The sequence below is a fragment of the Natrix helvetica genome, assembly GCF_964273705.1.
Source record: "Natrix helvetica genome assembly, chromosome: 9".
NCBI lineage: Eukaryota > Metazoa > Chordata > Lepidosauria > Squamata > Natricidae > Natrix > Natrix helvetica.
The window spans coordinates 16,040,823-16,056,563 of NC_138560.1; the positions used below are offsets into that span (position 1 = coordinate 16,040,823).

At 45.4% G+C, this 15,741-nt stretch overlaps 3 protein-coding genes across 9 annotated transcripts in view; 1 reads left to right on the forward strand and 2 right to left on the reverse strand.

The window, feature by feature from the left end:
* On the forward strand, window positions 1-10,278 carry AUNIP (aurora kinase A and ninein interacting protein). The gene is made up of 4 exons (XM_081962398.1): window positions 1-121; window positions 1,989-2,113; window positions 4,607-4,733; window positions 8,983-10,278. Exons 2-4 carry the CDS (start codon window positions 2,021-2,023, stop codon window positions 9,900-9,902), a joined length of 1,140 nt encoding a protein of 379 aa, XP_081818524.1. The 5' UTR covers window positions 1-121; window positions 1,989-2,020; the 3' UTR covers window positions 9,903-10,278.
* Window positions 1-15,741, reverse strand: part of LDLRAP1 (low density lipoprotein receptor adaptor protein 1) — a 632,547-nt gene that overhangs the window by 160,448 nt on the left and 456,358 nt on the right. The window lies entirely within an intron of this gene.
* The window catches only part of MTFR1L (mitochondrial fission regulator 1 like), a 26,226-nt gene continuing 18,507 nt past the window's right edge, over window positions 8,023-15,741 (reverse strand). For 5 of the 7 annotated variants that reach the window (XM_081962400.1, XM_081962403.1, XM_081962401.1 and 2 more), the window contains exons 7-9: window positions 15,412-15,724; window positions 12,206-12,290; window positions 8,023-8,351 (exon numbers count right to left, since the gene is read on the reverse strand). In XM_081962400.1, coding sequence (XP_081818526.1) covers window positions 8,283-8,351; window positions 12,206-12,290; window positions 15,412-15,724 — 467 coding nt within the window. In that variant the 3' untranslated portion in view covers window positions 8,023-8,282. Of the gene's footprint in view, window positions 8,352-12,096; window positions 12,291-15,411; window positions 15,725-15,741 lie in introns of those variants that run through there. The other 2 variants (XM_081962405.1, XM_081962404.1) reach the window with 2 other exon arrangements.

Sequence of the window (15,741 nt, forward strand, 5' to 3'; positions counted from 1 at the left end):
GGGGGCGGGGCCTGGGGGGGCGGGAAATACGAAATTGGAATTCCGGAAGGCTCTTTGTAGAATTCCAGGAACTGGAAAGCTTGGCGCCTGTTTCCACCCCGCCTGGAGGAAGAGGAGGCTGGTAAGAGACAGCTACGTCCGCAAGCCCTTCGTTTCCCGCAGAGCGCTCCTAATAAGGGTTGCAAGGGAATTACTCCTAGGAGTACGCATGAAGGTGAAGAGCCTTTGCATGTGGGTCACTGGGTGCATCCCGACCCCCTGGAGTTGAGATTTGCTGCCTTGAGAAGTCCCAAAGTTGCTTTTTTTTCAGGAGGCAACTGGACTTTTCTTGGGGTTTTTTTTTCCTTTGAAGACGTTTCGCTTCTCATCCAAGAAGCTTCTTCAGCTCTGACAGGACCGTGGGGAATAGGAGGATTTATATTCCTTGCAGACAGCTGGCCATTTGCATCCTGTTGGAGGGTCCTTGAGGCCACTTGGAGGTTTATCTGTGTCCTTGGGTCACCTGAGTGGTGCAAATGGTTCCTGTAGTCTGCAATTTTTTTCCTCTGGAAATCCATTCCTATTCCCACACCATCCCAAGGATCTTCATCCCAAATTGTATAGCTCAAAGTCTGTAGAGATTCTCAGTCATCCAGGTCATGGTCGTCCCAAAGGTGCTTTTTTTCAGGAAACAACTGGACTTTCTTGTTTTTTCTTTTGAAGTCGCTTCGCTTCTCGTTCAAGAAGCTTCTTCGGCTCTGACAGGATAGTGGGGAGCTGTCGGAACCGAAGAAGCTTCTTGGATGAGAAGTGAAACATCTTCAAAAGAAAAAAAACAAGAGTTCTGAAAAAAGCACCTTTGGGACAACCATGACCTGGATGACTGAGAATCTCTACAGACTTCTGTCTTGAGAAGGTTCCCCACCCAACCATGCAGGCCCCTTTGGATGGGGAGGCGCATCCATAGCACCTTAGGAGGGCAATTCCTGGGAGAAGTTTGGGACTTGTGCAGCCTGCCTCTCCTTTCCTGACGTGAGGTGTATGTGTAATAATCATGTGCAAGCAGGCTTCCTTTGGGCTGCTGTCCAAAGTTGAGCATTGTTGGGCCTGGTTAATGTTTGGGTAGGAGACCAACAGGAGATTCCGGGGCTGTGCAGTATTTTGGGAGTTGAAAAATGAAGAAGGTGGAACGTGCTATATTGCTGCCAGGAAAACTAGTACTGACCGTGTCAGTATTGTTTGGAATGGAGCTGAGCACAAGGGAGTCTTTAGAATAGAACAGAGCTGGAAGGGACTTTGGAGGTCTTCTAATCCAGCCACCTGCTCAAGCAGGAGAACCTATACCAGCTCAATAAATTGTGTATACATTGATGGCATTTTTTAAAAAAAAGGCTAAGTCTGTAAAATGTTTCAAAAACTAAAGACAGCATGGCATAAATGAGTGGGATAAATAAATCAGCCCACTTTGTGAAATAAGTGGGAAACAGAATTAACACACAGCCTTGACCTTTTAGTTGTTTGGATGCCTGGAGTTTCTTGCCATGAGCCTTTCTATCCTATTTTAAGAAGAAATTACAATTGGAGTATGGCTGGCTGGGGAATTCTGGGAATTGGAGTCCACACCCCTTAAAGTTGTCAAGGTTGAGAAACAGGCTCACCTTCAGCTTTGCGATTTTTAATGTTTGTGTGTGTCTGTGCCATTCCAGTCAGTCTTGATTACTTTATGATTGGGCATATGTGGAAATGGGTGAGTTAATTTGGCGGCCATGTGATTTGGTAACAAAGTTGTGGGAAGGGAACCTTAATCCGGGGTGCACGCAAAAGGCTTTCGAGGAAGTTGCAATCACAAATTGGTTTAGCATTCTTGGACAGTTCAGCATTACAAACATTAAGTCATTTGGGATCCTTCCATGTTGCACGCTGGTTTTTGTTCACAACGTCCTTCCAAACGTTGATACGTTTTGAGGCGTTCCCATGATTTGCGTCTTCTCTTTGTTCTCAGGCTAAAGGATACGATTTCATGTAGTCCCGAAGGCAGAAAATGAAGCGGAAAGGCAGAAGCGCTATTGGGAAGCAGCAGGAGTCTTGTGATGTGTGGCTGGATCCTTCAGCACTCAAAAGACGCAAAGTGATGGTAATTTATTTAATATTCCGTCTTTATTATTTTTTATAAATAATTCAAGCTGGTGAGTATACACAACACTTCTCCCTCTTCCTGTTTTCCCCATAATAACTCTGTGAGGTGTATTGGACTCGCGCCAAAGGCAACTGGCCTGATTTCATCTCTAAGGCAGGACTACAAGGTTCTCAATCTGTTGGTGATTGGCCCCAAATCACCCAGCTGGCTTTTATGCCTAACGCGGGACTAGAACTCACAGCCTCCTGGTTTTTAGCCTGGTGTTTTAACCACTAGACCCATGATGGCAAACCTATGGCACAAGTGCCACAGGTGGCACTCAGAGCCCTCTGCGGGTACGCAAGCCTTCGCCCCAGCTTAGCTCCGCCGTCCATCTGTACATGCCTCCCACCAGCCAGCTGGTTTTCCGGTCTCTGCTGTGCATGCGTGGGGGGGGCACATGCAGGAGACGCATGTGCTGGGAGGGGAGCACACAGGGGTTTGCGTGTGCATTGCATTATGGGTATGCATGCGTGTACGCGCCCTTTCGGCACTCCGCCGAAAAGGTTAGCCAAACTGGCTCTCACGTACTAAGTTAGTTTATTTCATACAGTGTTAAAGCTGAAGAGCAAAATAACCCGAGAGATTTCATTGGGCAGGTCATTTGAAACTTGTCATCTTTCCAGGCCTTCAGACAGTGGAGCACACAAGAGTGTGCGCGCGAAGTGCTCCCTTTTCCTTGTGCGCACTTGCTCCCTTTTGGGCGTTAAGACGACCTATGGACTCTGTACCGAAAAGGTTCACCATCCCTGACCTAGGAAGTTCATAAGTAGCTCCAGATCAGAAATATTATTAATCTTACCTTAGTTTGATTTTTTTTGGAGAGAGGGGGAGAATGACCTTTTAGAACCTCTGGAAAGATGTGTTAAAGTCACATATAACAATAGTATTAAGTATATGGTGCCCTATAGGTAGTCCCTCGACTTATGATGGGTTGCTTAGCAACCATTTGGAATTATGATGGGCCTACCTGGGGGATACTTATGACCAAGGGTGGGTTCCTGCCAGTTCTAACCTCTTCCATAGAAGAGGTTCCACAAATCTACAGTGACGTTTAGAACCGGTTCCAGCTCCCTCCCTCCCCCCACCCCCGTCCGCACATCATCAAGATGAAGAGCCAGAGGAGGAATTCTGGGAGTTGAAGTCCACAAGTCTTAAAGCTGTCAAGTTTGAACACCCCTGGGGGTTTTTTTCCTAAAGGGTTAGGGGTGCAAGGGTCTTGTAACTTGACAGCTTTAAGACTTGCACACTTCAATGCCAGAGTTCCTGAGCCAACTTGACTGGAGGAGGAATTCTGGGAGCTGAAGTCCACAAGCCACTCCCATCCAGTCACATGGCCAGCAAGCCACTCCCACAAAGCAGGCCACACCTACAGAAGAGGTTGTAAAAATTTTTTGAAACCCACCACTGCTTATGACCCAGATTTGAAGTTATGATGGTGTGTGTCTGGGGGGGGAGAGGGAGGGAGGGAGGCTGTGGTCACATGACTCCACTTCAAGTGTTCATTGGCCAGGCCGCACTTACAGCTCTTGGCAGCATTCCATGGTCATGTGACTACGAATAAAGCCATGCTCATAGCAAACCACTAGTTTGCTTAACAACCGTGGTCATTTGTTTAACAAATGCTGCAAAAACAAGGTGGTGAAATTAGATCAGTCACGTGACTGACTTTGCTTTACGGCCGTCATATGACCATCATCGTGGTGGGCAGGCTCCATTACGATCCTCACCCGAGGATTACGTGTAGTTGAAAAAACCTCAGGCTATTTTAATGACTGGTCACACATTTGCAAAAACATGGTGGGAGGAAGGTTCCTTTGGCTTATCATGTTGTGCAAACGCAAGTTAGTCATAGTGTGATGGCCGTTTTTCAAAAAGAAGATAAGATTGCCAGGAAGGTTTTCTGTCAATAGAGGAAATCACACGACGACAGGGGTGTCAAATGGACGTAACGCGGCACGTTTGACACCCTTGCACTCTGACTATTTGTTGCAATTTCTGGTTGCAAATGCTGTTCAAATTGGTTTTATATACTGTATTTTTCGGAGTATAAGAGGCACCTTTTCTCCTCAAAAAAGAGGGTGAAAATCTGGGTGCGTCTTATACACTGGATACAGCATTTTTGGCCTCCCGAAACCAAAATGGCCAAGCATAGCCTTTAGGAGGCTTCCAGAGTGCTCCTGATGGCCGGGAAGGGCAAAATTGAGCGAAAAATGGGCTGTTTTTTGCTCATCCCCCCGCCCAGCCCCCAGCAGCACTATAAGCCTCTTAAAGGCTATGCATGCCCTTTTTTTGGACAAAAAACGGGCCCGTTTTCACGAAAAATGGGCTGCTTTTGGGAGGCCTGCAGAGTGCAAAAACTTTTTTAAAAAATTTATACTAGTATATGCAATATGCTAAAAGTAATGCATGAGGATAGTTGCTCTTAATTCTGTCTTTTGTTCCATGTAGGATGTTGCCACTAAGCCAGCCTTCACTCTCCTGGGCCAGGACTCCCATCCTGCGGCAATAATTGGACTTCCTCATCCACGCACTAAACAAACCACTATTTCTACTTTCTTCACTGCTCAGAAAGCAGGTACAATCTGTGTGTGTCCCCGCCCCTCCCCAAGTAGGACAATTGCAAGGTACTCTTGACATGGGAAGAGAATTGTCTTCACAGAAATAATGACCAGTTTGGCTCATTATTCACACTGCACTATAACACATCAACAGACCAAATGGCTCATGTTCTTTGCTTAAACCACAATAGACAAATCAAGTGTACCATGTTGTGTAAGTGCAGCTTGTAGGTTTGTAGCCAAGTTGGGTAAAATGAGGGATCCCAAAACACAGATTTCTCTCTCTGTAATCCTCCAGTAAAAAAATCCACCATTTGCTTAATTTTGTTTGGGGGGGGGGGAGAGACCGTACACATATAGCAATAGCCATAGCACTTAAGACTTATATGCCGCTTCATCGATTTTTAAAGCCCTCTCTTAAGCAGTTTACAGAGTCAGCATATTTCCCCCCCAACAATCTGGGTCCTCATTTTACCCACCTTGGAAGGATGGAAGGCTGAGTCAACTTTAAGCCTGTGAGAATCGAACTGCTAGCAGTGAGCAGAGTCAGCCTGCATTCTAACCACTGCACCACCAGGGTCAAGGAAAGGAAGGGAGAAATAGCAATTACACTTAGACTTTCATACCTCGTCACAGTGCCTTACAGCTCTCTCTACACGTCAGCCTATTGGCCCCAACAATCCGGGTCCTCATTTTACCCACCTCAGAAGGATGGAAGGCTGAGTCAACCTTGAGCCTGGTGGGATTTGAACTGCCAAATTGCTGGCAGCCGGCAGTCAGCAGAAGTAGCCTGCAGTACTGCACTCTAACCACTGCGCCACCGCAGCTCTTTTCAAAATATGAAATTGTTCAGAGTTAGGCTTTGGAAGAATGATACTTTAGGCTTAACTGAAATAAATATTTCTCATCTAAGTTTATGCTTGGGTACAAATGTAATGAGGGCTACACACCGATAATCCCAAAGAGGACTGGGAGAACATGGCCAGCCTCTCTTTTCATTGTGGAGTTACAGGATGTGCTAAGCCATCCTCTAGTCTGTTAGATTCTGGCAAAAGGCCACTACGGTTACAGTGAACAGTGGCTTAGCACAATGTAAACTCTCCCATTATAATTTGTACTAAATCGGATTTAGTAGATGCTAAGGTGGTAGAAATTCTATTTCTTTACACGCTGCTCCAACATTGTCACAAATGCCCTAATCTGCAGCAGGCAACTTCTGGATTCCTGCTAAGATGAGGCAGAAATGGGAGTGATAAGTCTCTGGGAAATGTAGTACTCCCACCCACCCAGGTTTAATCGCCCCATTAATACAAGGGATATGTGTGTGTGTCTTATCATTTGGGGCCTCTCCCTTGGGGTCTAGGACTGTACTCCTCGTACCCTTTGCTGCCCCTTTTTTGCTCCCAGGGTTCTGCCCCCAGCCATTCGCCTCTACCATTTTCCTCCGTTGTTAGGCACCCAGCTGTTTGCACTGGCCAATGGGACCCAACCTCTTCAGTCCCAGGCCCTTCGTCAGGGGCCATTCGGTGAAATACTGTGAAATACTGTTCACCCCAGGCTTTTGGGCTCAGGTGACAGTTCACCGCCAGCCAATTGGAGGAAGGGAAGGGAGAAAGAGAGAGAAAGAGAGGGAGGGGGAAAGCGTTCCGTGTGGGGGTTTGTTTCTCCAGTTGCCTCTGGTCGGAGCTGGAAAATCCTTTGCATCCTCCCCCACCCCCCAAAATACACAACGGCCACAGGAAAGTTAAAATCGTGACTTTCTACTTGTCACAATTCCTCAGACTCCTCCTCTTACTTTTGCGCCAAAGCTCTTAATATTATAATTATAATTATAACTACATTGTAAAACTCAAGTCATGTACTCTAACACAGACAGATTCCTTTCCGGCAGTGTTTAACTTTTGTTATTCCTGATTGGCCTATTAACAGCCAAAAAGGTGTGAGGATTGCTCTGGTCGTTTGAGTTAGGTGCCCATTCCTGGAGGGAATGGGGATGGCATTTATACAAGAAGGAAAAGGACTCCCTTGACAGAAGCTGAATTGGACAACTTGCCATAGCAAACCCACTGCAGCCAACTCGCCATGGGACGATTTAACAATTCAATTATTTCAAATAAATATTTTTTTTGTCATTCATCTTTTCTTCTGTCCTTTCTTTTGCATCCTTTAATGATTCTGTTCCATTTCTTTGATATTAATGTAACTCTTGTCCCGTGGAGAGTTGTCCTATGGCAAGTTGGCCACAGCAAGCTGGCGAATTGTCATCGACCCTGCCAGAAATGCCTCTGTAGTACCTTCACTTAGGAAAGCTGCCAGTTTTATGGAGGATGAACTGGCACGAAGGGTTCTTGGTCTGTTATCCAAGTACCAGGTAGATGAGGATGCAGGCTGTAGCTTTGCTGATACTGTTGGCTACATTTCCAGTGGGACTTGGGGCAACGTTTTGGAGTTTAAAGGTGACAATTGAAAGCGTTGGCTTGCCGGTGTCTTTGTCCTGGCAGGAAATTACGTTCTCATCCTTAATTCCTGAAAATTTCAACCATATCCCTTTACTACCATGTAATAGTTTCCTGAGCGATGCGGTGGCTCAGTGGCTAAGATGTTGAGCTTGTCGATCAGAAAGGTAGGCAGTTTGAATCCCTAGCACCACAGAGTGAGCACCCGTTACTTGCCCCAGCTTCTGCCAACCTAGCAGTTCTAAAGCATGTGAAAATGCAAGTAGAAAAATAGGGACCGCCTTTGGTGGGAAGGTAACAGCGTTCCGTGCGCCTTCGGCATTTAGTCATGCCAGCCACATGACCACGGAGACGTCTTTGGACAGCGCTGGCTCTTCGGCTTTGAAACGGAGATCCGCACCTCCCCCTAGAGTCAGGAACAACTAGCACATATGTGCAAGGGGGACCTTTACTTTTACCTTAATGGTTCCCTATTGCCCTAAACAAAGTGAGAAGCTGCATTGTAGGCCTTCACCCACCCAACCATCCCACTCCTCCATCTCCACATTACTAGAGGAATGCCGCAGTCTGCTTTTGAAAAGTGGAGAGAGGTGGGGAAGCTTATGAACTTTCTTGGATATAACCATGGTGAAAATGAAAGCTCTTCAACTACCACATCAGGGTTGCAAAAAGCCCCACCACTAGATGGTAGCAAAAAAAGATGAACACATGTAAACCTTTTACTGCCATCGAGTGGTCAGCATTTTCACCCAATATTTTGGTCGCTACAGTCATTGCACATTTTCAAGGCTCGATAGTAAGTAGTAAGTTAAGTAGTAAGTTCAAATAACATGCACATACATTTGCCAAGCTCTGTATAAGAGGATTTATTATTTGCTATTCCATTGCACTCTTCACTGCAAAGACATACAAAACACACAAATGTCATCCAAAAAACTTTTGTCTCTCCGCTGCATTAATACTGCTAAAAGGTGTGGAGGATGTGTTAACGACTCCTGTTTCACTGTTTCTTCTTCATAACTTCAAAAACTGGGGGGGAGGGGAGGGGGTAACGGAGGAAAGCAGCAACATTTGAAGGGTTTTTCCCCCCCCAAGTCTTTTTTTCCCCCTTTAGATAACAGTTCTTGGTTTGGTTGTTTCTTTCAATGCCACAGAAGAACAAGAGGGAATAATTGAGACCTAGTAAGAAAGACACGTTGATCGTTCAAGCGTAGCATTAGTTACAACAAGATCAGTTATTTGTATTATTTCTTTCACTGGTTAGCCAGTCAGGTTTTTGCAACAACAAACACCTCCCACCCACCCCAAGACTTTTTCTTTTAAACACGGAGGCTAAGGCACACTTTTTTCCTGAATTAAATGATCTTCCTGGACAGGTTTTAGATCAGGGGTCTCCAACCTTGGCAACTTTTAAGACTTGTGGACTTCAAGTTTCAGAATTCCTCAGCCAGCAAAGCTGGCTGTGGAATTCTGAGACTTGAAGTCCACAAGTCTTAAAAGTTGCCAAGGTTGGAGACCCCTGTTTAGATAGCTTCTGAGGACCACCGTAAATCAAACAGGAAGACTATGCCTGCTCCAAGGGCAGGTCATTTATCTAGGGAGAACATCTGATCTCCTAAGATTCAGGTAGGCTCTTGAAGGATGGGAGCATAGGATCCAGAATAGGATTTTGGGATGGATAGCATTTCCCCCCCTCCAGTCATGTATCTTGAAGTCAAAGAGCTGCACCTGCTATTTCCCTAGACTGCTAGGCTATATAAAGGCTGTGTATTTGACCTCTGGCTGATTCGGATTCCATTGTTTTTGGCAGGGGACAAGACCACAGACCCAAGCAAGCAGTTAACGACCTCCGCCTCCAACGACGTTGTCAATCTAAAAGACTCCGAATTGCGTAGAGGGAAAAGGACCAGGGCTCCTGCCTTTCAACCATCAAGCCTGCAGGACTGCCAAAGACAGCCTGCAAAGGCAACGGACGTCTCCGGTCTTTCCTTTTGCAGTCCTCTCCCCGCTCGAACCCAGAGCCACACCAGCACCCGCCTTGTTGTTAGGGAGGAAGACGCCGTAACAGAAAGGGGGCCTTTTCTAACTACAGATCTCATTCAGCACGTGGAAGAAAAGGGGGGCCATCAGCAGCAGTTGGCTGCGGGGTCCCCTCTGAGAGAGAGAAATGATGGCTGGCAAAAAGAAGAGAGCCCCACTTTGTTTTCTCAGAAATGCCCAGGTTTTAAAATAATTCCGAACCAAAGAATGGATGCGGGGAAACGGCGCAGACCCCCTTCCTCTTGGGCGGGCCCTACATCTGTGGACGACTCTGAAAATATGGATCCTGAACTGGAAGGAAACCTACCAGAAGCAGCATATTTGGATTTCAACCTAACCGGAGTCTGTAGAAGGTATACGGACGCCACTAGCTGTGAGAACAGCACCCTAGCCTCAACTCAGCGGCTGTTCACCCAGGACTCCGAGGGCTACCGAGTGATTTTGCACCGCCTTGGAGGAGAAGGAAGCAAGCCGTCCTTGCCAAAGGAGCCCTGGGGGGGCAAAAGGACCCCTGTAGGAAGCTCCTTCAATAAGAAGAGCTGCTTTAGGGAGGGTTGGGCTGGAGACAGAAGCCCCCCTGGGCCTCTGGCCAGGCGCAGCCTTCCTCCTCTGACAGAACATAGTGAAAAGTCATGTTACGACTTGCTATTCACAGAGGATTCAGAAGGCAATAGAGTCATTAAACACTAAAATCGTAATTGCTGTGTGAGATAGCTCGGTGCCTCCTTACAAAACAAACCTGGCTTAAAGGGCCCCTTTGTATATTGCCTGTGGCTGTGTGTCGCATACCTAAACCTGTTTTGTTCAACGTGCTTCCTTCGGTGTGTGTGTGTGTGAGCTAATAAAAGAAACCGAGGAATGCAATCTTAATCCTGGTGTTCTATCTAGAAAGACGTCCGGCTGCTCTAGAATTGTTCCACGAGATGAGATTCGACTAGCTTTCATTCAGGTAGCTTAAAGGTCGGCTAAGATGGGCTGAAGCTAGACCCATCAGCCACAGCACCGCTTGCTGACCAGTCCTTGCTGCTTCAAAATGGAGGGCGGGGATGGGGGGGGGAAGTGTCTTGTTGTTTTTTTAAAAAAAAACCAGACCTGCCAAGCTGCATAGCTAGTGAACCTGACCCCATGCAACTCTGCAAGATCCAGCCTGCCAACATGGCTCTACTTCTCTCGTGCCCCTTTAGGCGATGTTTAAGACTAGAACACCTGTTTGTATGTTTACAAAGAACTCCACTCAGTGAGTATGAGCAGGACTCACAGTTGTTCTGCCACAATGAGAACCTGATGCTCTCTAGAAGCTTTGGATTTGAATGCCCATCAGCTTGAACCTCAGGCTAGTGGCAAGTGCTTTTGGGAATGGTAGCCCAAAATGACTGGAAAGTACCAGGTTGTCTACATTTGGCTTTACGCTATCTTTAAAATAACTCAACAGAATATTAATATCAACAGCGAGAAAAGACTGGGTAAAAAGTGGAAACCTGTTTTGTGAGCCATGGGAAAGAGAGTGTTATAAATTCCCTGAGGGTTGAAGTTAGTGATTTAAACCATTGTGGCTCTCCTAGATAACAGTGGCAGCATCACAAACTATCATGCTACAAATGCTGCTGACAAAGGACCAGCCAGTGCTCAAAAGGCTTTTAAAATATACTGCACAAAACGTTTCCAAACTTTCGCCCTTCTACAAATTGCCAGGAGGTTCTGAAAGATTATTTGTTAGTGGTAATATTTTTAAACGTGCAGACAAGCCCTAGAAAAAGACCTTCCCCAGGCTTTTAAAAAATGCCATGGCCTGATGCTACACTCAAGAGTCCAAGGAGTTATTTTGCAAATTCTTGGGGGGTGGGAAATGGAGGGGCAGCTTTGAGGGTTCTTGGGTCACAGATGCTTCACTAGAGACAGATGTTTGCAGACGCACATGAAGATGAACTGCAAATATCATGAAAGCAGCTGTGCCACAACCCTATGTGGGGAAAAAAAATACGCTCTGCCTGGACCAAAACATTGCAAAGCTGATCTTCATCATAGGGTTTTATTCTCCAATGCCAGCACAACAGAACGTCCAAGCCACTTTTGGATTGGGCTGACCATCCCCACCAGTGCTAAAGTATCTGATCACATCCATGGGTTATTTTGCTGCCCTCCCACTGGAAACTTGACCGTGTGCTATTCTTCCACTTGTGTGCTAATTTAACCTGCTGGCCCCCCTGAGCTTAAAGCAAAGAGTGAGGCAGGCAGGTTCTTGTGTTCTGTCTCAACAAATGAAAAAGAGGAATGTTAGCTTTATAGAGCTGAATTACAAGACGGTAGCAGCCTGAATTCAAAGATGCTTGGGAGTGCACACAGGTATGCTTCTCACAGGTGCCAGCAACTCCATAGATGTATCTGATTTAAGGAGGTGTTGACAGGTGGACTCACACGTCTACTTTCAAATCTGTTAGTGCTGCAGAGCTTTAGTGTATGTCATCAGCAACCAGATTTTAAGTTCAATACTTAGACTGGAGGCTTGATTCCATCTTTAGTCAACTATTCGTCAGTTGTTCAAAGAATGCTGGTTGTGGGGAGAGGCTGCAGAAAGTAAGAACTTTTCAGAAATCTACCTTTACAAAACAAAATCTTGGGATTCAAAACAGTTTTAAGTATTCACGGGCTACAGATCTGCAGCAAGAATATAAAATGAATTTCTTTTTTAAATGAAAAGCATCACTGTCGGCCACTGGCAATTCCAACTTTAAAAGAATCCGTATTCACTGCTTCAGTTCAGAATGTGGAAAAGTTTTACCTTTAAAAAAAAAATTCTATCCTTTGTGTGGAAAAAAACCAGCAAAATGTCAGTTTCGCTCACTTAGTGTGTTCCTTTTGCACACAAGCACACAGGAAGCCTAATCCCTAAAGGATATTTAATGCTCAAGGAAGGCAGCCATTGTAGAGAAAAACCTTAAGAAGCATACTAATATAAGAAATGAACATAACTGTCAGTTCTTTTTCATATTTACATCGTCATCTTTCAAAGCAAATTTCCTTCTTAAAACTTCTGCTATAAGAATCGCAGGATCCTCTTCTTTCAGTAAACTTCTGTTCCTAAAAGGAAGAAACCAGATGAAGGACGTTACATAAGAGTATGGGAAGATTTTCATAAGCTGCAATTGCTCCTGAATTATTTACCAACGTTCTAAAATATTTACCAACGTTCTAAAATATTTACCAATGTTCTAAAATAAGCTGGCAGCCTTTTCATCAATTTTATTACCCAAGTGGTTTATTTCCCGCCCTCCCCAAGATCATAGCAAAGATGATATGATCTACAAAGATTGTATTATAAAGGGCTTAGATCGGTGTTTCTCAATCTTGCCAATTTTAAGACCTGTGGACTTCAAATCCCAGAATTCTCCATGGCTGTCTGGGGAATTCTGGAAGTCCACAGGTCTTAAAGTTGCCAAGGCAGACAACACTGGGTTAGATTTTTTAAAAATGTCCTTTGGCTTGTTCTCATTATGAGCCGTGGTGGCGCAGTGGTTAGAGTGCAGTACTGCAGGCTACTTCCGCTGCCTGCCTGCAATTTGGCAGTTCAAATCTCACCAGGCTCAAGGCTGACTCAGCCTTCCATCCTTCCGTGGTGGGTAAAACGAGGACCTGGATTGTTGGGGGCAAGAGGCTGTGTAAACGGCTTAGAGAGGGCTCTAACGCACAGTGAAGCAGTATATAAGTCTAATTGCTATTGCTATTAGCTTTCCCTTCTCAACTTCCTTGACTGTGACAGTCTTTCTTTCATTGTCTAGCAGAGGCTTATCCTCTTCTCATATCATCCCAGGTGAAGCCTTGCCTCTTGCTACTTCTTTTGCTTCCAACGATCAGACCCACCATGGAGTGGAACATGAGTGTGCCAAGGGGCTCCTGGGGAGTGGTGGTACTCAGAGCAAGACATCATAGGGTGCTAATGGTGTAGAGTGATTAGCCAAGTCCTTCCAAAATGGAATATTTATGGTCATTGGCACTGCTCTAAAACCCAAAATAATACGATGAAAACTCTATGCAATAAGCAACCATGTTGTTCAGGTTACTTTAAGACTTCAACTCCCAGGAAATCAGTGTTATTACTAAAAGACCGGCATGGGGCTTTGGAATTAAACATATTTAAATGTGAGCTCATTTATTTATAATGTGTTTCTCACATCTGTTCCAGGCTCTAGTCTTCATGCACTTTTCCCCTGATAATGAGGTAATTCTGTTTACTGGTTTAATTAACTTGAGGTAAGAGCAAGCATCCCAATGGATGAGCATATTAAAAGGTGCCAGGAGGATTTAAAATACAATTGATGTTAAGCTCTAATATTATGGAAAAGCATCTTTTAAAGAACTCCAACCCTTCCTTCAGTTTTGTTTTGCTCCATACATTACTGGTAGTCCTTGACTTACAACTATAATGGAGCCTGTTTTCAGCAAAAATGTTGTAAAAACTGGTGACATGACCGTGGGATGCTGTAAATGGGGGGCAATTGCCAAGCCCCTGGAGTACCTGTGACGGTGTGGGTGTGTGGGTGAGTGGTGCATCCGAACTTTGGAAACGGCTTGTAAGTAACTTTTGGGGGACGTACCATGCTTTCCCCGAAAATAAGACAGGGTCTTATTTTCTTTTGACCCCCTCCCCAAAATAAGCGCTTGGCCTTATTTTCGGGGAGGTCTTATTTTTTTGAGGTGCAGGAGGGGGCGAGCGTGGTCACCTCATGGCTGCTGCTGTGTTGCAGTATTTTCAGGGGAGGGCTTATTTTTAGCGCATGTGCTCAAAAGCCCAATTGAGCTCATTATCTGCAGAGGTCTTATTCTCGGGGAAAGAGGGTATCGTAACTTCGAATGATGCTAACTGACCAATTGTAAACCAAGGACTATATCAGGATTAGATTAAAGGGAACCCACTTTCAATCCAGGAGTTTATGATAGTCAACCAAAGCAGTGTTTCTCAAACTTGGCGACTTTAAGTCCTGTGGACTTTAACTCCCAGAATTCCCCAGCCAGCTATGCTGGCTGGGGGATTCTGGGAGTTGAAGTCCACAGGACTTAAAGTCGCCAAGTTTGAGAAACACTGAACCAAAGGTTCCTTTTAATCTGGTCGGTCCCCCTCTCCTTCCTAATGTCATCATCAACAGGAGACACATCCACTGGCCTTCATTAAGTGCTCTGTATTCATCCACCTGGTCGTTAAATAATCTGATCTTCACTTAGGTCTGGGATGGCGAACCTATGGCATGCAGAGGCCTCTCTTTGGGCACATGCACCATCACCAGCTGCTCTTCTGGTTTCTGCCATGCACATGCACACCGGCCAGCTGGTCTTCATAGGTGCTGGAGCGCTAGAAAATGGCCCCAAAAACAGGCATGTGAACGCCGGCCAGCTGGTCTTTTGAGTTTCTGATGCTCTGGCGCACACGCATGCACCCACATTACGGTTTTGGCACTTGGTGCCGAAAAGATTCTCCGTCACTGACTTAGATCATGCATAACATAAGGGTATCACAACAATCAAGGTTGTGTGTAAGGGAAACATTCACAGCCAGTTACTAATTGGGTGCCTGCGTATCACTATGCCAAGCCAAAGTGAAGCTGAGCAACTGGTACATAGAGGTAGTCCTTGCCTTATGACAGGTCGTTCAGTGACCGTTCAAAGCTACAACAGCACGGACTGTTTTGCACACTTGGGACTTTTGCGGCATCCCTCTGGTCACCTGATCGACATTCGGACGCTCATATTTATGACGGTTGCAGGGTCGTGTGATCCCCTTTTGTGACCTGAGAAGCAAAGTCAATGGGGAAGCCATATTCACTTAACAACCATGTTAGTAATGGCAGCGATTCACTTAACAAATATGGCAAAAAAAGCAGCAAAACTCACTTAACAAATTTCCCACTTAGCAACATAAAGTTTGGGCTCAATCGTGGTTGTAAATCAAGGACTACCTGTAGTACGCTGGTCTAATTTTAACTCTACTGGTGCAACTCCATTTGGTTAACTTACTACGTGATGCATTTGTGGATTAATCTGAGAGCCAGGTTCAGGTGTTGTGTGAATGCAACTGTGCGATGATCTGGATTAGCTACGGTTTTGGAAATTAAAACACAGGGATTTGCATGCAATTCATGCAATTCACTGTTTGGATTAATAGACGCCTCCCTAATATCGGGTACCAATTCAAAAGAAAAGGACTTACGAGTCTTTGTTCTGTTTCATTCGATGAATGTCTTTCAGAATGCCCATCATATCCGCAAAACTGCTGGCCTTTGAGAGAGACACGGTGTCGTCGTCATCCGAATCCTTCGGGTCGGCTTTGCAACATTCAGAAGTTGCAGAACAAAGCATGGAAACAGATGGAAGTTCTGGACTTTCTAAGTCAGCCTCTTCTTCTGTGATGTCACTAATGACAAAGGACGTTGTAGACTGGAATGAGGGTCCAAAGCAGGGCAAGGGAGAAGACACGTTGGAACTTCCTGGAGATAACAATTCTGGCGTTAATGAAGAGGACGCTGAAAGAAAGAATAGG